At 39.6% G+C, this 22,083-nt stretch overlaps 1 protein-coding gene across 3 annotated transcripts; it reads left to right on the top strand.

Moving 5' to 3' along the window:
• The first annotated feature begins 1,010 nt into the window (after positions 1–1,010).
• Positions 1,011–17,746, top strand: phldb2a (pleckstrin homology-like domain, family B, member 2a). 3 transcript variants are annotated; one of them, XM_023299120.3, is made up of 17 exons: positions 1,011–1,174; positions 3,104–3,228; positions 4,086–5,050; positions 5,141–5,473; positions 8,643–8,777; positions 9,046–9,183; positions 10,159–10,305; positions 11,637–11,747; positions 11,822–11,911; positions 12,031–12,168; positions 12,529–12,628; positions 13,607–13,802; positions 14,759–14,849; positions 14,934–15,080; positions 15,163–15,382; positions 15,507–15,592; positions 15,804–17,746. In XM_023299120.3, exons 2-17 carry the CDS (start codon positions 3,174–3,176, stop codon positions 15,942–15,944), a joined length of 3,093 nt encoding a protein of 1,030 aa, XP_023154888.2. In that variant the 5' UTR covers positions 1,011–1,174; positions 3,104–3,173; the 3' UTR covers positions 15,945–17,746. The 3 variants fall into 3 exon arrangements, with proteins under 3 accessions (XP_023154888.2, XP_035799191.2, XP_023154889.2); XM_035943298.2 differs by having other exon boundaries at positions 1,012–1,174; positions 13,604–13,802; XM_023299121.3 differs by having other exon boundaries at positions 1,013–1,174; positions 12,049–12,168; positions 13,604–13,802.
• The last annotated feature ends 4,337 nt before the right edge of the window (positions 17,747–22,083 follow it).

Below are 22,083 nucleotides of genomic sequence, written 5' to 3'. Positions count from 1 at the left end.
TCTTGTCTGTACTTTTATTCACTTATTTCAATTCTTATTTTTCCTATCTTTCGTCTTTTTTGTGTTTTTGTCAGTTATATATGCATTGTATTGAACTTGTCTGTGCTGTTTTTTATTTGTTTATTTTCATTTTATTTTGTGCTGTATTTTGCATTTTCTGCCATCTCTGCTTGTAAAGCACACAATTCTCTTCATGCTGTCGTTAAGAAAATCCCCAAACTTGAACAATAATCAGAGCAAGAAATAGTCAAAAACAAAAAAAATCCTCTGAATTTCAACTTTCTAACGATTCTGTCAGGAAAATTGAGCAAATCTAAGCCTAAAATTGTGATATTTAATCAAAATTGCTTTATTCAACATGTCTAAACAATTGCCAAAAAATGTACTTAATCAGATTCTGCAAAACAAAAAAAAAAGTAAATAAAAGAGTTTTTCTTGGCACAACAGTGAAGCCATAATTGATTCAGCTGCAACCAACAGTCATCCAAGAAAAAAATTATCACATTTTCAGCTGACCTGCAGGCTGTGTTGACACAGTACAGAATCAAGACAAGCAATGAAACAAATAAAAATGTAAGCAGTAAAATATCGATAGCATGTAAATTCCCCCAAAAACTGCTTGGGAATGGGAGGGTTAAGATGTTTTCATGACTAGATGTAGATGTTTAAGTCAATGTGAGGTAGTCCTTTTTATTCATTTTTGTTTGTTTTTGTTTTTCCTGTACTTAAATTTGACTTTTGCAATTAGTAACACTCTTGCTCAACCTTAAGCAGGAAGAGCTGTGATGAAAAACACACGAGAAGCTGCCTTGTTTGTTTGTTTTGTCACGTTGTCAATAAAAAGAGAGGGGAAAAAAATATACATATCAGCAGTTCACTATCTAACCAGAGAGGGGCAGCAGCTCTGTCTGATGCAGGCACCGTCTGTCTGTGTGTCTGTCTGTGTGTCTGTCTGTGTGTGTGTGTGTGTGTGTGTGTGTGTGTGTCCTGGGGAGGGGAGTCTGAGCAGAGAGTTGAGGGTGGGAGGGGAGCAGAGGGTCTCCTGTCTGCTCCTTTGTCATGGGAAGACTTTACTCTGCTGCTCCATACAGACCCAGAGGAGGAACCGCAGCTCCAACAGCAGCAGACGCGCAGCAGACAACTTCTAACTATGTGACTGGGACGGAAAACCAAGGTCAGTCGCTTTTCCTTTAACCGAAAACTCCACTGATCGGCTCCTAAATTGGCTTTTCGCTACACACAGTGATGCGCCCTTCACTGCTGTTTTTACTGGTTGCATCGCTGTTGCCAAATGTGGAGCGTTCAGTGTCCGTAAAATGACCAAAATGCCAGAAAAAAACACTTGTAGTGAGTGATGCTGCTCGAAACTTGTTTTACAAGAAGAAGTTTGAGCTGTTATGTGACTTTGTTAAAAAGCACACTTAATGTTGATATCTACTGATTTCATATTGCAAGAAAATGATGCAACTATTTACCCAAAGTGGATGAAAACAACTGGGGTTATCAGGAAAAGTGTCCAAGCTATTGATCACATGTTTGTTTGTGTACTGTGCGAATGGATACATTGTTAAACCGAGTTTGTTGTCATTTTTCAAGCAATGAAAGCCATTTCCGAGTATTTTTAATTCAAGTTTTTGCTGTTTTTGTCATTTTTTTTGAGCTGAATTTGAAGTTTTGCATTGTTTGTCAGACAACACGAGACATTTGAAGATGTCACCAGGTCTAGGAAATTGGAACATTCTTTTTTCTTTCCTTCCACAGAGCCAATGATGAATCAAAGCATGATTGATTTTAAATTACTCCCCTTTGGCGAACATCTGTTTTGTCTTTGGGTGGAAGTAAGAGTTGTGTTTGTCTGCCCAGTGACGTGTAAGTCTTTTGCAATGTGAAAGTATTTATCCTCACAGTGTTACCACACATTAGATGAAAGCCAGCTTATCAGCGGTCATTCCTCAAACTGTTTACATCTCCTTGTGTGTTTATGATCCGCACCACCCTGCTGGCTTGTAGTCTTGGTGATGCAGGAAAGAAACCTCCTGCTCTTGAGATGAGGCTGGGGTTTTTTCCCCTCTTTTTTTTAGGAGCTCTGGAGAATGAACTCATGCTGATTGATTGTGTGACTGTGTAAAAGGATACCCTGCTTCCTGTAGGCCCTCGCTCCAGACAGCAGGACCAGAAAATCTTGGATCAGCCATCTCTGTCTTCCTCTGGTGTGTGTGTGCTGTCTGTGGATTCAGGAAACACTAACGTCTGACTTTCAAAATCCCTCTCTTGAATCGCTGGAACCAATAATATCCTCACTCGGTGTAATCTCTGTGATTTATGAATTGAAGTGGAGAACTGGGAATTCAAGATGGATGTATTTATTTTTCAGGCCTTCATTTTTTTTCTTAGAGGAGAGAGTAAGTGTTTCCTTTTGTGCTAAGGGCCATTTAAGATCGTCTATTGAACAACTAAGGATTGGAGACTGTAAATACTATTGTTTTCATAATCATGTAGTCTACTGATTTATAACTCGATTAAAGATCTGTTCAATGAAATGTCAGAAATTATAATTATGAGAGCCAAAAAAGTGTTTTTTATTGAATAAATCAATTCTCAGTTTCTCACAAGGTCCCTGTCCAGATTTACCTGCCTAAACTTCTAACTCTGGCTGCTGCCTCACTGAGACTGAGGCTAGAGCATCGATTGAAGCACAAACTGCTGCTTTTCAGACTTGGTTTTTATTGGTGACACTGGGCCAGACATTAAAACTTTCCTCTGGATCTGTTTTAATACTTAGTCTTGGAGAAAGTTTTTTCTTCCCCTTTAAATATGCACATGTGAAATATCTCCTTGAATTGAGGCATTGTTGTATAGAGTTTTGTTGGATACGTTGAAGGACTGCAATACAAATCTTCTTTTCCTGGATATTGTGGGTTGTTTCAGGAGTTAATAGTGCGAGGTGTGAGGAAGGAAAGTTAAAATGGTTGTGACATGTCATATTCATTTGTATTCCAACAGTCAGGATTAGAATAAATCAGTTTAATGTGCTATTTTTATAGTCTTTTCATGTTTGAGAGTGTCATATTGATCCCCTTCTTCCTTTTCTTCTTCTTCTCAGGGAAGACAGTGCAGAGGGCCCAGCTGAATCCTGCATCCTCAGACCAAATTAGAGAAAAGAGGCCACTGTGATGAACAGCATGCTTCCTCAGCGGAGTGCTGTGGCCACTCTGGGCTACGGTTCAGGTAAGACAATTTGTTTTTGTATTTTATTTGGATGAACTTCTAAAGCTGATGACTTTAATTGACAGAATATTCTATAGTATAGTGTTCTACAGTATTGCTTACATCCAGTATTTGATGTACTATTTAATAATATCTGTTTACTGCCTGTAACGAAATAACGGAGTCAGCTGAATGACAGTAAACATGGTTAACATCATGCAAGTCTGGATTGATTAAGTGCATCATGAAGGGAATTTATTGAGTTATCTGGATAGCCTTATGTAACCCAGCAGCAACCTCTAAGGCCGAGAAATGAAGCACAGAGGTGCAGTTCCTCATATGGCCAGTTAAGGCTGGCTCTGAGACTGAGTCAATCCCCCAAATTTAAATGAGGCAATAAGCTTCATTAGTCATCAGAATAATTTTGAAGGTCCACAATTTGTTTATAAAACCCACATTTTTGACGGAGTTGTGGACATTCTTTAAAATCAAATGAACTCTAATTAATTGTGTATTCAGCATCTAGCCACCCATGACTCAGGCCATCGTCACACTGCTGCTTAGATATTTGGGTTGCCTCAGGACTTTTCTTGCTGTAAAGACTGTGATGTATTCTGGCTTGTCCTGGTTCACCAACATTCTTCCATTTTTAGAAGAAACTTAGCCCCTGATTGAGCCAGTGTTTGTATTGGGCTCAGAACTGTATGAGTGTACATTCTTCCATGGTTTTCCCCCTCTTATTCAGCACATCTGTGATAGCACTCCTTTTAGCTGCGCTGCTGCTTACTGTATTGAAGTAGCTAGAATATATCTGACTGTTTAATGTAATCCAAAAGGAGATGGGATTTTATGCTCTGTCAACTTCCTCCTCTCCACAGACTGTGTGAAGATCGAGCACAGCAACAGCGGCTCGGTTGGTGGGACGTTGCTAAGAGGCTCTCGCTCTAAAGCAGAGCTGCAGGAGCTGATGGAGACTCTGCAGCGCAGGAAGAGTGCTCTTGAAGCCAGCCTGAGGGCGGCTGAAAGCAGCAGGAAGTACCTCAGCGTGCCTTCACCTGTAGGATCTCAGTCTACCAGGCCACTGTCTATCCTCAGCAATACGGAACGTCCTCCATCTGCCTCCAGAAACTTCTACATGACCAGCAGCAGCGTCCCTCCTTCACCTCGTCAGGGTGATCGCCAGCTGAGCCCCAACGGCTTCCTCCGTCCCTCCCACTCTCGCCACCAGTCACAAGACAGCCTCCTTCTCTCTAATGCAGCAGATGGAAGCGCTCACCTCTCCTCCTATGGAGAGCCTCTACCTCGTTCTCCCAGGGTTAAAAGTGGGGCAGCCAGTATGCCGTCCAGCCCTCGAATGGGCCGCAGGCTCTACTCTCAGGGCAAAGCTGGAGGAGACTCCCGTCAGAGGAAGTACTCCACCGGCTCCCTCACCAGTCTGGGGTTGCACAGCCGCTCTCTGCCTCGGCTTCACAACGCAGCAGACCCTCCTGCTCTGTCGTTGCCGTCTCGCCACTCAGTGGGCTCCCACAGAGGAGGGGTCCCAGCAGGGCAGCGACGCAGCCTCTCTTCACTGGAGCAGCCACCAGATGTGACGGTACCAGCCAGCATGCCCAGCACGCCCAGGAGAGCCAGCCTGGCCTCTCTGAGCTCTCTGGGTATAGACATCGACGGGACGGGTTTAGATCTGGGCTTCGGAGAGAGGAGATTGTCCTTTGGGAAGAGTGGGTTAAGTCCAGGACAGAGGGTGGGCAGCATCAGCTCTCTGAATGGCAAAGAGGAGCTGAGAGATTATCACCAGCACCAGAGGGATGAGCGACTCAGGGAGCAGAAAGTGCAGAGACTGGTGAGTTTTTTTTTTTACTTTGTTCATCCCAATTTGCCAATTTTTATGTTCCAGAATAACTAAAATATCGTTAAATAATCTTGTCTGCAGGAATGCCAGCGTCTGGAGACCATCCTAACCCTGTGCACTGAGTTGGGGCAGGTGGCGAGAGAGCCAGCAGGGTCAGCTGTTTCTGACCTGCAGAAGATCAATAAGGAGTTGGAGAAGCTGCAGGTGTCGGACGATGAGTCGGTTTTCTCTGACTCTCCCAGCAGCACGGCTCCAGAGAGCTGCTTCGGGGCCAAAGCCAGAGACTTCCAGCTCCCTGAGGAGCAGCAGGCCGGCCAGCGTCAGCAGAGCAGCTACAGAGATGTCAGGTCCCACTCGCCTGCTATCAGCCTGAACAGCAGCGCAGCTTCACCCTCGACACGCCACAGAGCCAAAGTAAGTCTCATCAGACTCATACTGCAAGACAAACACCAGATCAGAAGGATGAGATCAAATTATAACGAGTGGAAAATATATCTCAACCAGTTATGCCAAATAAAAAGAAAAAAACTCACTTAATAGACAGAGTTTGTTATGAGAACTTTGGATAAATGAATATAAACGATTAATAAGAACAAACCTACAATCTTTTCTGCATTTTTCTTTATTGTTTTAGTCAGTGTTGCCAACTCATATAATCTGGTCTGAGACACCTGCTGTCATGCTCTGTCTCACGCTCTCCCGCTGCCCCAACAAATCTCACGCTAAATAAGGGAAAATTCAAAGCTCCTCCTCAGGGTTACGCTGTCTTTGTTTGGACACAGTACTAAGTCTGAACATTTGGCATTTTCCACATTTCAGCACCAACATTTGTCCATAAACATCACAGAGGGCAGAAAAAACACAGCTTATATGTATTTAGAAGATTGACACGAACACATAGACCTTTCTAAAACTCACAAAACACCTTCCATGTGTGTGGCCTCATTTACTTTGCTGGTAAATGTGATATTTGCAAGGCTAAATGTCTGTAAAAATGCAACCTCAGAAAAACCTGTAACCGGTTGGATTAATACGACTCAAGTGGTAGGAAAAAACATTAACAGAACCTGAAGTTAAGTTTGTAGTTTCCAGGAATTTTTCCTCTGAGTTTATTATATGGAGAGTTGCACACAGTTACACATATGAAAACAGTAACTTTATTATTTAACCATAATTATGGGACCGTGAACAATTTTTCACCTCAGACAGGTTAGATGTTACACAGGGTCATTAGTACTGTTACATGGCGGTCGTCCTCAGGTTGACTTCAGAGCTTAATCACAGATGTTTGTTTTACTGTCACTTAAAGTGTGAAGTATTTACTAAAGTCAGAAATATTTTTCTGTCATGTCAAGTGTTTTATTTTGAAGTTTTAAAATTTCACAGCAAGATTTGCATGAGTGCCATTATTGAGCATATGGCTAATTCCCATAACTCGATACTAGAACATTTCTGTAATCATTACAGTAACTGCAACAGATAGTTAAAATAAAAACGCATTTCCTGGGGCCGTAAATGCTTACTTAGCGGATTTTCCCATTTAGGAAATAATAAAGTATAATAAAAAGATGTAGTCAGCCACATAGTGGGTGGACTGTTAAATTATGGGACTTACTGGGTGAACTTTTAATCCTATACACACTACCTATGTTAACAATCAAACAATGTAATGTGTTGCTTTTAGTCCTTATTTACTTTCTTAGATTTATGTATTGATACAGTGAGAGATTTTGAACACAGGTAGTGTAACAGTGAGCCAGCATGCACAGAACCAGGACCCTGACACTGGTGATCTGTTTTTCTAGCCTGTAGTAAAGACGAATGGGACACACCCCTTCTCTGGAAGTTAATCTGACTGCTGATAGCTTGCTTATCTTGTTTGTTTACCTATTGTATCATCACAGTAATTTTTTTTTTGTTAATTTGCATTCCTTGTTCCACATTTCCACAGACCTTCATTGAAAATCGGCTGCAGACTATTAAGTTCTGGAGATACCGAGTGTCAGAATGTGAACTATGAGGAAAAAATGTCCAAATTATGTCAAACTATCCACAACTTTTCCTGTTTTTGTATTGGTGCAACCATTTCCCACCTGCTCCTAAAGTTTAAGAAAGTTTTTGCAATGTTTAAGGGGTTAATATGGTCTGAAAAAACACAATTTTCATGATGAATTCTGTCTTATATTTGGTCCAGGCTGGATTTATGTAGACGAAAAGTGGAAACACATGTAGCATGAAGCTCTTCATATAGTGTTTGTCCTCCACAGCATTGTTCTGCACCGAAACCTTCACAAACTTTGAGGTAGATTCCTCGTCAGTATTGCATCTTTGGCCAGAAATGCTGTAAGTGTGTGCAGTTAGACGTTTGTATGTTTCCTGTTTATGTGGGTTGCTCAGACACATAAACAGGGTAATCACAGTTGCATAAGACCCTCTGACGGCTTTGATGTTTCTACGATTTGGCCTCGTCTTTTCTCTCTTCACCTTTTTTGGGTGTGTTACAGTGCGAAGCCTCTCGGCACATCCTGAGAAATGAATGAACATTTACATATACAAAATATACTAAACACATCAGTTACTGCAGCTCCCAGATGGGCCACCTCCTCCAGGCCATCTTTTTTCCACTCTGGAGCGGTCACAACCTAACGTTGTGTCTGGTTTTAATGAAGAAGTCCTAGTTTTGTTTCAGCACTCAGCCATTCAAACTCTTTAAGGAGGGGGGGAACAGGAAATGACTTTATCCCGTGGAGAATTAGTGTGCGAATGTGTGTGCATGCGTGCACAACTGTGTGCGGGTGTATAACTGTAAGAATGCTAGTGTATAGGCATGGCAAAGACTCACGTTTTTCCAGATGTTTTGAACTTTATACTGAGGCTAAATGGATGGAAGATCCTGCAGGAATTAAAATGTAGTTAATCATGCCATCTGTAGCAATTCTAAAATTAGACTTCCAAGTTGAGACATCATTTGTGCTGTGTGTTAATTGTGACAGAGGTTTATAGACTCCAAATAACCTCTCTTCCATCTCTTGCATACCTCTGAGCTGTGTGCAGGAACAAAGACTGCTCACAACCCATCTGGGAAACTATAAATCCTAGTGCTGCCTCTGACCATAAAAAATCCACTCTGGCTCCTTAAAGTAGGAATACCTGATATTACAGGATATCTTAAATGCACCCACACATGAGTATGAATGAATGTTTGCAGGATGCTGGTAATGGTGCCGTATGTGGGAGTGCTTTAGCAGCTGAGTGCACTGATAGAGGTTTCCATTACACCAAATGGAAAAGAATCCTGTCCCCGTTGTCAGAGATCCAGCTTCAGATGAGCTAAAACAGCAGCTGCCGGTGTCATATTCAATAAAAAAAATGATTCTGTGGACTGGAAAATGATTTCAACAACATCATTTATTCAAGGAAAAATGGTTTTCTGATGTAATATGAGCTATCTGAAACTTTTGATTGTGGATTCAATCACCAAAAGAAGCTCCTGCCAGTAAACTGGGGGAATTTTGACTGTTTAGCTGTTTGTGTGTTTTCCTAAGGAGCCAAGCATTTATGTGCATTCCTGATGTCATTACAGGCCTTGGAGAGTGTGCAGCTGAAACAAGAAGTAACGCAAATAGAGGAAGAAAGAATTCAGGTTCTGAACAACATCGAGGAGCTGGAGCAAAAGATCAAAGACCTGGACAACCAGATGGAGGAGTCTCTCCGAGAGGTAGACGGCAAAGAGCAGTTTAGAAATACACCTGACACCTGAACAGCTAGACAGCTCTTATCTAGACCGATCACTTGTTGTAAACAGTCAAAGAACATGGTGCAGCAGTTTATCACAGCAGCTCATCGCAGTAAAAACTGATGAGCTGCCTAATGCACCGAGTTGTTGCTGAATGAGGCAACCACCTGAAGTCAGAAAAGCGGCAAATGCACTGAATAAAAATGGATCCTGAGTCCGGTTTTCTACTTTGCGCTGCTGTTTCCTGCAGATGGAGGTGGAGTGTGCCCTGCTGGAGGGAGAGCAGGAGTCTGAGATGGCTCAGCTGCAGAGAGAAAAGGAGCTTCTGGATGAACTCAAGGGAAAAATTCATAGTATTGAGAAGGCGAGCAACACAGAGAAGCCACAGGTAAAAATTCAAGCTATGACTTGTTTTTGAGAGATCGGGTTTGCACAGAGATAGCAGCAATATGAGATGATCTCATAGTCATTTTTCTAGTCTGTCCTTCATTAAGAATCCTGCAAAGAGTGGTCAGAGGTGAGTAAAGGGGAATTCTAGCATCAGGCCTTGATGTAAAGCCACATCTCAAACAAACGGACAGAGATCAGTTCAGTTCAACCACAACTTCCTAAGAAAGTGTTCAGTTACACTTCAGTGCAGTTGTCTTTCAAAAACCAAACAAACTTCTTTCAACAGGAAATGCAAACCAGCACCAAAGCCAGAGGAGTCATCATAAATGGGATTCACAAAGCAGCTTGAAAGGACCTTCGGAAAGACCTTTGCCAACAAAAAGAGTTAAAGCATAAACTCATAAACCTGTTAGCAGATGTTTTCTTCTGATAAGTCATCAGGCAGTTTGTTCTGTTTTCTCCAGAGCTTACTCATGTTGGCAGAGAACAGCAGGACACAGAAAAATGTAGATCTCATTTTTCACCTTCAGTGTCTGTTATTCTTTCCAATTTCTACCCAATTTGTTTCTTTCTGTGCTTTTGTTATCCCTCTGGACCTTGTTCTCTCTCCTCCTGGATCTCTTTCCTCCCATCCACAGCTTCTGTTACAGCTCTGGTGTCTCTTAAAGCCACATTTGAGAAGGGGCCCGAATAACTACCATGTGTGAAAAAATTGCCTGCAAATGTGACTCCAATTTGGTGGGAAACCAAATCTACTTGAAAACCTACCATCACTTGGAAGGCTATGGAATTTAACACTACACTGTCCAAAATGCACCATTTTTTGTTTTTCTGTGAAGCAGATCATCAGTTTTATGATGAAGTCTTAAATGTTAATTACACAGTCTACCTAGACTTCCTTTCTTGTACCCAAAGTAGTTCAGTTTAGTTGCAGTTGTAATTTGGGTGTTTGTGTTTCTCTGCTGTTTCTCAGGAAGCTGGGGAGGAGTCAAAAAGTTCAGAGGATTTGGAGTTTCAGAAGTTGGAGAGAAAAATTGAACAGGACGAGGAAAAAGAGAATCGGAACCAAGAGCTGCTGCGAGAGATTGCAGAGTGTCAGCGGCTTAGTGTCACGCGAAAGGTACAGTTTATGGTTTCTGAGTGTGCATGTGGCATGAAGTGCATGTGAAACACAGCTAGCAGTACATCGCATCACTCTAACATGTAGTTTTCAGCCATAAGTACCTAAACTAAAAACACTAGATTGGATTTTAACATCTTGGCTGTAGCAATATGAATTTACCAAGGCGTCAAGAAAGAAACCAAACCGAATTTTGGCAAGCTTTTAGCATAGCTTTGCTTTAATAACAATGTGAACGCCTCCAAGACAAAAGCAACTGGACCAAATGTTAAAGGGTGATAGTGTATCATGTAAATAAATATGCTACAGCAATAGAATATGTTGAGACTTTAAGTGTGCTCAGGACTAAGTGGACAACTATCGACCTCCACCAAGGTCAATAGTCCTCTCTTCTATGATGTGCAAGTTTGCACCCAGATTCACATTAAAATGTAATGTATTCCTCCTTTTCTCATGCTCCACCTGTCCACCTAGTTTCATGAAAGTTTGCTTGGTAGTGTTTGCATAACCCTGCTCACAGTTAAATAAACATAACCTCCTTGTCAGTGGTAATAACAATAAAATGCATCATTAATCCAAGTTGTCTAAAGGCACTAAACAATAGAAAAACGTACCAACACTCTATAACCCTTTTAACAAAGTTTTTGTGGTGATCATTTCATATTTTCCTGTTTTTTTTTTTTTTATTTCAAATACTACATTTCGGTTTGTTGTCGTTAATCTTACTGCAGGTTGTGCATGAAAATAAAGCTGCAAAATTGTGAGATTTGCAGCACAAAGCATGAACTAATTACAAGAAACAGCAATGCCAGCAATGGTAAGCATGCAACACTGATGACATAACATATTAACTGATTTTTTAATCAAGTGTAAAACCACAGGAGGGAGATAGAAACAGGGCTAGAATCAGTGCTGAATGATTGCAGTTTGAAACATTGCACTGTCTTGTCAGTTGTTTTTACAAATTCATGCCTTCCTTCTCCTGTGATAATCACGTTTTTGATGGTATCCCATGTGGTAACGCCTCATCACGTTTTAAATCTTTTATACAGTGAATGATCTAAAGCATGACTTGAATTTTTTTTATCACAAATCAAATTGCAGTGTCTATCAGAATAATCGTAGTTAGATATTGTCCCAGATCAGCCCTAGTGAGGATAATAATGCAGCCATAGGGAAAACAAAATTGTATTTGTCCTTCTTCACTCTGCTGCTGCTTAAATGCATCACATCTCTGCAGTACCTGCCAATTTCATAGAAATATTTTGTGTCACACTTCGCAAACGCTGATGGATATCGTGCGCTGATCCTGTGCTGTTTATTTCTCACAGGAAAGAATCATGACCCTGAAGAAACAGTCCTCACAGATCACTTTACAGGCTCAGCAAGAACGAGAGAACTTCCAGAGAGAGAAAAACAATTTGCTCCTCATGCTTCAGAAGGTAAGCACATCTTCTGCATGCTGATCTTGTAAATATTCCGTTTTATTTACTTAAAGAGTGTCTGGTGTCTGCAGGAGCGGGAGAAGCTGGTGTCTTTGGAAGGAAAGTATGCAGAGTTGTCTGAGGGGCAGAGCTTCACTAACAACCCTGGAGCCGTCAAAGAGGTAGTGAGACGTTGGTTACTGTAACAGTGGAATAGTAATTTATATTTCCAGCAGCAGTAATTCCATTACATCTAATGAGTGCTGTTATTGTTATCCTTTGATTTGCGTGATTAACGCAGCACTTGCACTCTCTGAAGGAAAGGAGAAGAAGCAGCAAAGAAAACTCTTCCCACCCGAGTGACACTCTACCTCATAAGAGGAACCAGCAGCTCCTCACATCTTACGGCAGATCTCTGGGACGCACGCTTCCTCCCAAGGTCAATACTTTGCTTAAAAATTAATCTGAACAAACATTAAAGGTTGGACACAATTGGATCAAACTGTATTGCAATCTGCTAAGTAGAACTTCCTTGAGCTTAGTATTTTTCTTTTATAAAGCACACTGTAACACCACTACTAGTTTCAAAATGACAGACTGTGGCCTGCATGAGAGGAGGTTTCACTGCCTTCGTTATTTGTATCCAGAAGACTTACTGTCCCTCGAGAATGATCCACCCAAGCAGGAATTCTCTTGCAACACCCATCCAGCTCATGAAGCAAATGACAGACGTTTGCAGTTGTGTGAAGGTTTTCCAGTTTGTCCTGAACAGCATGTGTGCTCCTGTTTCCCCTCTCAGGCTCACCTGCCGTTGTCTCAGAGCTCCAGCTGTGGCAGTGTCATCCCACAAGGCTTCAGCTTCTCCACTCGGGAGGCGAACAGCCGCCGCCTGCCCAAGAGTGAGTCAGAGGGCTGCGCTGTCACATCTCATCTGCATCAGATCTGTTAGCGGTAGTGGTGTTGTGACCAGCGCTGAGCCTCAGGCTGTGTGACTGTACGAGGGCAGGAAATGCCGCGGTGATGTAAACATCTGTGGCACTACAGAGGAAACTACATTTAAACCAGATCTGATATCAAGGACTAAAAATACAGCAGCAGTGATGTGCATGATAGGAATTTGGGATTTTTAGCATTATTACTTGTTTGCAGCAACCTCAAAACACATGCAAGAGATACAGTTCTCAATTACAAATTAATAGACCCGAATAGATATTTGATAGACCTGATGAGGATTTGGATATACACTACAAGCCAAAAGTTTGGACACACCTTCTCATTCAATGCTTTTTTTTATTTGTGTATTTTTTTACATTGCTGATTAATACTGAAGATTAACACCTTTTTGTTTACAACATGATTCCATATGTATTCTTTTATAGTTTTGATGTCTGCAGCATTAATGTACAATGTAGAAAATAGTTAAATAAAGACCATTTAATGAGAAGGTGTGTCCAAACTTTTGAATGATACTATATGATTATGAGGATGAGATGAGGTTGAATAAAATAGCATTTGCATGGAACAGTTTAAATAATCAATTTTTTTGTGCGTGTTTTTTCTATATTTATGGTTTTCCTTGCAAACAAAACAGCACTTCGTCCAGTATTGTGGCTAAAATTGTATCATTTTGTAATCTACATTATTTTACCCAATCACCATTTCCATTATGTTAGATTAAATTATCTTTAGCTCGATGAATCACTATTACTTGTCCCCTTTGCTTCAAACAGACTTTTATACATTTACAAGATGCTATCCTGCTCGGCCAACTTGCTACTGAATCGCAACTCTGTTGTTGTGATTGTGTATTTGACGTCAGCTCATCAATGCTGAGGGTATTTCCAGTTTCTTATCATAATCTTCTCCTCCATCAGCAGGCAACAGCCACGCACACATGAATGAAGACAGGCAGAGACGAAGTGATTTCTGCAGCAGGATGGTGTCTGAGCCCAACGTGTTCCTGGACTCATTCTCCTTCCCAGACAACAGCCAGACGTCGGACACGGTCAGCGTGGACAGTTCTGACAGTCTGGAGACCAGCTTCTCCGCCTGCTCCCCCGACAACATCTCCAGGTTAGAGAGAAACCACGATTACTGGCAAATTAAAGTTCCCTTCAAAGTTTCAAATGAAGAATCAGATAAAGAGTGGTTGTACTTTTAGAAATTTAGTTTGATCCTCTTAACCCTGAGCCACTGATCCTCTCGCACTTTTTACTCATTTGTTTATGTGCAGTTTAAATCCTGCACCTCTATGGAAACAGCACAACCTTGGCTTGAAGTAAAGAGGAATTTAAAAAATGTCTTTTGTGAAGTATAAAAAATTGTAATGCCATAAATCTTTTTTTAAAGGTTGAATTTCTTTGATTATTTATGTTTAAAAAAAAAAAAATTAAAAATTAAAAAACTTGTAATCACCTTGTACAACATTGTTTCTGGTTCCCACAGGTGTTACCAGCACTGGACAACAGTAACCGTACATACTATGGATGAATTTTTCTTACATGACTGTTCACAGTCACAGTTCACTTTACAATTGCAGCAAAAGGTGCAGATTTTTATTTATATTTTTTTTACAGGATCTGGTTATTGTAAAGAGTTTATATTTGTCATTTTTTTAAAAATAGAACACAGAATTAAGTGATTTTGATTAAATATCACAATTTTAGGCTTTAATTTGGTGCTGTTTTTTAGCAAAACAGTACATCACAGATGAGTAGTTCAATGACCATCAGAAAGTTGAACATTCGTGGATTCTTTCTCTTCTTACAGTTTCTGGCTCTAAAGAAATTATGTAGTTTTGGTGATTTTAAATAATAACATGCGTTTGGCTTTAGAAGGTTAAAAGGTTGAAGATGTTTTGGAGAGATGTCCTGAAGACAAACAAATATGAGTTTGTGATTTTTGAAGAGGTGTTTGTAGAGTCACCTTTTGTCCTGGAAATATGACATTTTACCTTGTATCCTTCCTCATCAAAAAAAAAATAGTTGTGCTTGTGCTTGACCACTTGCTTTTTTAAAATATTTTATCAGTGCCAGTACATCAAATATGGCGAAGATTGAGGAGATGGAACGTTTGCTCCGGGAGGCCCAGGCTGAGAAGCAGAGACTCCTCGAGCATCGGGTAATGAAACAAACCAAACCAAAACTTTCCCTGTAAACGCATGTGTGTGTTTGCCGATGGATGTAACTCGTGTGTTGTATGCAGGAGCGGGAGATGGAGGTGCGCCGACAGGCTCTGGAGGATGAGAGAAGAAGAAGGGAGGAACTGGAGAAGCGACTGCAGGAGGAGACGAGCAGGAGACAGAAACTTGTAGAGAGAGAAGTGAAACTCAGGGAGAAACAGAGATCACAGGTATTCAGAAAAACTCATGAGGAGATGTTGAAATCTGAAGCTTTCTTCTCCATTTTCAACCAATCCGACTCTTTGTCTACAGTCCAGACTGCTGACTCGCTACCTCCCTGTAAGAAAAGACGACTTTGATCTTCACGGCCATATTGAGGCAGCTGGACACAACCCAGACGCCTGCTTCCATCTGGCCATCACCGATAAAACCTGTCGAGGATTCCTGGTCAAAATGGGAGGAAAGATCAAGACGTGGAAGAAACGCTGGTTCGTGTTCGACCAGAATCGCAGGACGTTCACATATTATGCAGGTGAGCAGCTTCGAGTGTGAGATCAAGTTCCTGCAGCGATGACGTCATGCTGAAGCTCAGCCAGGATACTTTGGATGCTGAGAAGAAGCTTTGATCACGGTTCTGTTTATGTTCTCCGCCGCAGACAAACACGAGACCAAGATGAAAGGAGTCATTTACTTCCAAGCCATAGAGGAGGTGTACTATGACCATTTGAAGAATGCACACAAAGTAAGTCAGTTTGTGTGCATGTGTGTGTTTGTGTGTCATATTTGTAACATGTGGCATCATCTACACATCCCTTCATTTTTGGTAAATACTGACATCTGTTTGTCCTCTGCTTTTCTCCCTCTCACACATGCATCTTCTCTTCTGTCTCCCTCTCAATTATATTATTTCGCTTTTTTTTCTTGCAAAAATTACATTCATTTCTGCACACAAGAGCCCCAACCCCTCGCTGACCTTCAGTGTGAAGACCCACGATCGGGTGTACTACATGGTGGCTCCGTCTCCTGAGGCCATGCGTATCTGGATGGATGTTATTGTAACGGGTGCTGAAGGACACATGCACTTCATGGTGTAACAGATCTGGGTCCGCAGCATGAACTTTACTAAACATAAAACGGCTCACAGCAGCCTGCTCTAACAGCTAACACACACTGTGTGTAAAGCTGAGATGGATATTCATCAGGTCGACTCAAAATTAGCTTCTGTTTACACTTGTAGCCTGCTATACATGAGCATGACAACAAATCAAGCTCAGATGCACATTTTATAATGTAATCATGTGTAAAACAATCAAATGAACTGATATACAGGTTCATAATTAAGCTATTTACTTATTTTTTTATACTGTTTTTGTGCTGTGAGTGACTTAAGCATTATTGAATCTCACAACAGATATTTTATAACTTTCTTCTACCTTGTACAAACTCTCTGCTTGACATAAACTCTTCTTGTTATGTTTGACTTTTGTCCTATTAAAAATTAATCAAGGAAGCTTCTAAATGATCAGAAACGCACTTCTAAACTGCGGTACACAAATATGCTCCTTCTCTACAGCAGTCATCTGTAGCCTTTGGTATATTTTCAACTTGTGTACACCACCTCTGTTTCTTTCCCTTCTTCCATTTCCATTCTCTCTACTTCCAGCTAGATTTCACATTTTCAGTCAGACTGAAATGTATTTCCTTTGAATGTCAGGCTGCATCACAGCTTCCTTTTTTCAAGATAATCCTTTCTGTATTTGTGGTTGCTGGAATGCACATTTTTAATTTTAACTCAGATTTATTGCTTCTGTATTGTCACTAATGTTTAAATGAAATTAGTGTTACATTTTTCACTCAGTCATTGTGATCGCTGCTGCCAGACTATTCGCATTAGCTGATCTTTGATCGTCTCTGTTTGCATCACTTTCATTCCAATGAAATTCATTTTTCTTAACATATGCAAATTTAATACATGAAGGAGAGATGCTTGTTGGCACTTTTTTTTTCAATTTATTATTAATCATTTGTAATTGTTGGCAAATATTCTGCACATAGAAAATAATCCACATCACAAGGCCTGCCACAGTGCAGATAGCTCCCTCTGTCTGTAGTGGAGGCCGGACATGATGATGCCGTGTTGTGCAGCGGTGATGCTGGAAGCTCCTACATCACACGCATGTTTCTTCTCACACTGAAGTATGTCGTTATGTTTTTCCACCAGCAGATGTCCTCAGTGCAGAGTCATTGCACTGGGATGATGTAATGCTCTGCCTGGTCTACCCATAGCTATTTATATAAATGAGCAGTTACTGAAAGCAAGAGCCTTACCCATATTTGCAATACTTAAATTAGTACAATCATACGCACGTGTATATCACCTATGAGACTTGCTTTTTGGAAGCAAATAGAAATGACCAAGTTTATAATCTTGAAATCATTTTTGTAATTTTGTTTTGAATATGTATAATTGATCTGTATGTTCTTTGACTCTTTGCAACAGTCTGACTGCATTTGACAGTGAAAGATCACTTCAATACCCATTGACCAGCTGCTGGTTTACAGACTGCAGGGCTCCGCTGTTTTGTCTGGTGCTGGTTGAGTGTTTGTTAACTCCTGCAGGGTGCAGCTCAGGCTGAAGAGCTGACAGTGTTACAGATGAGTTGTTGCTTCTGTGAGGAGAAGTATTAGTCAGATGAACATCTCGTCCTCAAGCTGCTGCACTGTGTGACGCATAAAAGCCTTGAAACCAAACAAATGACTGCATTGCTATATATTTTGAATACATTTAATGTTTTATATTTTGTATATAAACATATTGTGATTCTAGCTGACACTGTGGTACAGGTTTTTATACTCAACATGTGTCATGAATAAATAATTCTGATTACGAATCATATCTTTGAAATGTTATGGTTGCTTGTTTTGTCTGTTGAATGCTATAGCTGTAAAGGCCTGATCAGGTCACACCGGAGGGGATGAGTGAACTCTTTCTTTGCTAAGGTTTTGCTTTTATGTCGTAGCTCTGAATGGAAGCTTTGTAAATCCCCTACATGACAGAATTGTGTATTGTCCTGTGAATTTTATGTAATATAGTAATTTTTTCACACTTTTACCCAATGAATCATAAAAGGAATTAATAATATTGTGCTGCACAAATGTGTACCCATTTTCATCAAACTACCCTTTAAAGAGTTGACCTTTTTATTTATGTCACTGATAAATAATACCAGCATCACATTTTTATAACAGTATTTTTGAAAATTATTTGGTTTTAAAGCAATTTGATATTAGTTTTGAAAACTAGACGTCAAAATTACAGTTGAAGATAATTATGGGTCCGTGTACGGATCTGGTAATTGGATTTTCCGTTCGAAAGGGGTATTGAAAAACAAAAAACGAGTGGTTATTTAATTTTCGTTTGAAAATACAAAAATTAAAATTGAAATACAAGTCGTTTTTCCTTTTCATGATCAAAAAGGGATACACGATTTTTTTTTTGAAAATGCTTTGATTTTCGTTTTATATTTAGAATAACAAGAAAGTAAAATCAGTAAGAGACAGAAACGAAAAAAGGTCCGTTTTTTCATTTTCTGAGACCGGAAGTGGTCATCAGCAAGTGTGGAGCCAAACAGAGTACAGTGCATAGACTGTACATACATTTTTTTTCGTGAGTTTTCATGGTCAAAATGAGAGATCAGGTGGCCGATATTAAAATAAATCAATACTGATTTTTTTATAGAGCGTTAAAGTTTTGCGAAGCCAGGGGGCGGGACTACTTGATTGACAGTCCGGTCTGGAAATGATTGACAGGTCGTCTGGTTCGGCAACCTAGACGCTGCTCTCCTCGTTTGGATTAATTCTGATATAATAACTGTTGGTTTATTTATCGGTGGAAAAGCACAACATTTTCCACAGACAGTTTTCCTGCCCGTTGGCTTGTTTTAACCAGTTTTCTGCCTTCGGCTGATTCTACCAGCAGACACTGAAAGGACTCTGATAGTTCGGTAAGTAAATGTTTATTTTCGTATCGGTGCCGCTTTTAATGCACTTTATATGCAGCTTTAGTGTCAGATGTAACGTGTGCCATGCACTCCAGATGTTGGTGGAGTTTGTTTCAGTGTGTGTTGACCAGAGAAGAAAGTTAGCATAGTAAATATTAGCTTTAATGTTAGCGATGCTAACCGAGCTAGCTGTTCAGTTGTAGCCTGATTAAAGCTAACGTAGCATTAAGCTAACGATGTTTGTGTTGAGTTTCATGTAAACAGCTGAAGTGTGTTGTGTTTCCGTAATGTGGTTCATTAAATTCATAAAACTGTGGCTGGTTGACATTAATGTAACGTTCAGGAAACTTAAATGTGATTAAAACAGTAACGTTAATGTTCTAGTTGTCAGCAATCAGCTTTAATTTGACACTAAAACAGACTGATAGTTTGAAATGACATCAGTTTCATTAATTTGTTGAAAATTGTCTCATTTGTTGTGATGTTGCTGCTGATTCATTAAAAGCATGAAAAAAAAGCACTCAAGTCCACTATCCAGTAAAAGATAGTATGATTGTTTGGGTTAGAACCTTTCCATGGCTGCATCTGATGCTTTTCATGGTGTAAAGGCTTAAAATGGCGGTTTATTGAATGCATTGTAAATGATTCTACACTGATGTTCCATCGTTTTTATATCCATCTTTTATCCGTGTTGAAGATACGTTTAGTTCTAGTATCAGAAGTACAAGAAGGAAAATGGAAGTTTAGTTCTGCTACATCAAAGATTTCAGGATTAAAATAACTAAATGAGTCTTTATGCTTCAAACTTTATTTTTACAATGAAGAAATAATGAAATAATCACAGATAATAAAATATAAATAGCAGAGAAAATCTGAGAGAATAATTTCCTGAAAAGTCTGTGAAGGAAAGGCAGCTTTTTTATCCTGAAAGATCAGAATCAGCTCCAACATCTGCATCTGACAGCATCAAGTCAACCAGAAAGAAAGAAAAAAGAAAATGACTTCTCTCTGATCACATCTGTTCTGCTGCTCACAAGCTGCTGCTGCTCACATTCTTCACATTTATAGTCCACTTTTAAAAGTTCAGCAGACAGGTGCTCTGCTTTGGAGTGTGACGATGTCGTCCGTGATGTGGAGAGTGAAGTTTCCGTTTCACCCACAGCATACTTTAGGGCAGCCGGGTCAGACTTGATGTTTGAAATACTGACTAACAGCTCAGATTTAACTGTCTGTAGTTCCATTTTGATGGATGTTAAACTTTCACTCAAAGCCGCCAGGAGCTGGGTCTTTAAAATAACCGCCGTCTCATTACAGAGTGAAAGTAGCAATTCCTCCTGAAGGTCAGAGATTGCAGCAACTGAGGGCCTCTTCAAAAGAAGACGTAGTTGATGAAGGCGTTCTGGAGCAGGACCAGAAAGACCACGACCAAGCAGCCTTGAGATCTTAGGCAGCGTCTCCCTCAGGTGGGTGTCAACGGTGTTCACGGTCAGGTCTGTGGTAATGCCATCAAAAAACAAAACAGAAAAAAATGTAGATTATAAATCAACATGTAACCAAAGCACTCTGTGTATAACGCCATAGTATAGGATGTAGTTCAGAAAATGTCAAAGTATAGTATACTTTTCAAGAATAACATAGTATGGCCTGTAGTTCATAGTATAGCATGTTGGCAACAAAACACAAGTGATTATTATGTGGTTCAAAAAGTGCAAAATGATAGGATGTTGCCTAAAATTGTCATGTATGATATGTGGTTAAAAAAATGTCATAGTGCAGTATATTGTCAAAAGAGTATGTTATTCAAGAAAACATCAGAGTATATGTCGTCTAAAAAATGCCATAGAATAATATTGCACAAGTAAAAGTATAGTAATTTTTAAAACTGTTCAAATTCTTATATGTTGCTAAAAGACAACAAAACAAACTAAAGCAAAAAAAAGTCATAGTAATATGTCAATTTAAAAAGCCTATAGTATAGAGTGTCGCCCAACAAACGTCATCGTATAGCATGTCGCTCTAAAAACGTCATAGTATAGCATGTCGCTCTAAAAACATTATAGTACAGCATGTCACTCTAAAAAGGTCATAGTATAGCATGTCACCAAAAAAACGTCATTTCGACATTGGGCCAAAATTCATGATGATTTTTTTTTTCAAAGAAAGGCTTTCTGGAGTGTTTTTCTCTGCCTCCTTTACATTATTTCATCATATGGCATGTTTTTACAACATGTTGAAAAATCGCATTTATTTTTTGACATAGTATACTATGGCGTTTTTTTGCGCCAAAATTCATGATGATTTTTTTTTTTTTAATGAAAACCTTACCATGGTGTTTTTCACGGCCTCCTTTACATTATTTCATCATATGACACGTTTTTACAACATGTTGAAAAATCGCATTTTTTTTCGACATTGGGCCAAAATTCATGATGATTTTTTTTTTCAAAGAAAGGCTTTCTGGAGTGTTTTTCATGGCCTACTTTACATTATTTCATCATATGACACATTTTTACAACATGGTGAAAAATCACATTTATTTTTCGACATAGTATACTATGGCGTTTTTTTGCGCCAAAATTCATGATGATTTTTTTTTCAAAGAAAAGCTTTCTGGAGTGTTTTTCACGGCCTCCTTTACATTATTTCATCATATGACACGTTTTTAGAACATGTTGAAAAATCGCATTTTTTTCGACAGTATACTATGGCGTTTTTTTGCGCCAAAATTCATGATGATTTCTTTTTCAAAGAAAAGCTTTCTGGAGTGTTTTTCATGGCCTACTTTAAATTATTTCATCATATGACACGTTTTTACAACATGTTGAAAAATCACATTTTTTTTCGACATAGTATAATATGGTGTTTTTTTGCGCCAAAATTCATGATGATTTTTTTTTCAAAGAAAGCCTTACCGTAGTGTTTTTCTCTGCCTCCTTTACATTATTTCATCATATGGCATGTTTTTACAACATGTTGAAAAATCGCATTTATTTTTTGACATAGTATAGCTATGGCCGTTTTTTTTGGGCCAAAATCCATGATGATTTTTTTTTCAATGAAAAGCCTTTACATGGTGTTTATCTCTGCCTCCTTGACAGTTATTTCATCATATGGCATCGTTTTTTAGCAACATGTTGAAAAATCCACATTTTTTTCAACATAGTATAGTAAGGCGTTTTTTTTGCGCAAAATTCATGATGATTTTTTCTTTTCAAAGAAAAGCTTACATGAG

The sequence above is a fragment of the Amphiprion ocellaris genome, chromosome 14 (genome assembly GCF_022539595.1).
Source record: "Amphiprion ocellaris isolate individual 3 ecotype Okinawa chromosome 14, ASM2253959v1, whole genome shotgun sequence".
Classification (NCBI taxonomy): domain Eukaryota; kingdom Metazoa; phylum Chordata; class Actinopteri; family Pomacentridae; genus Amphiprion; species Amphiprion ocellaris.
Note: the sequence above shows the minus strand (reverse complement) of the source record. Positions and strands in the feature narration are given on the sequence as shown.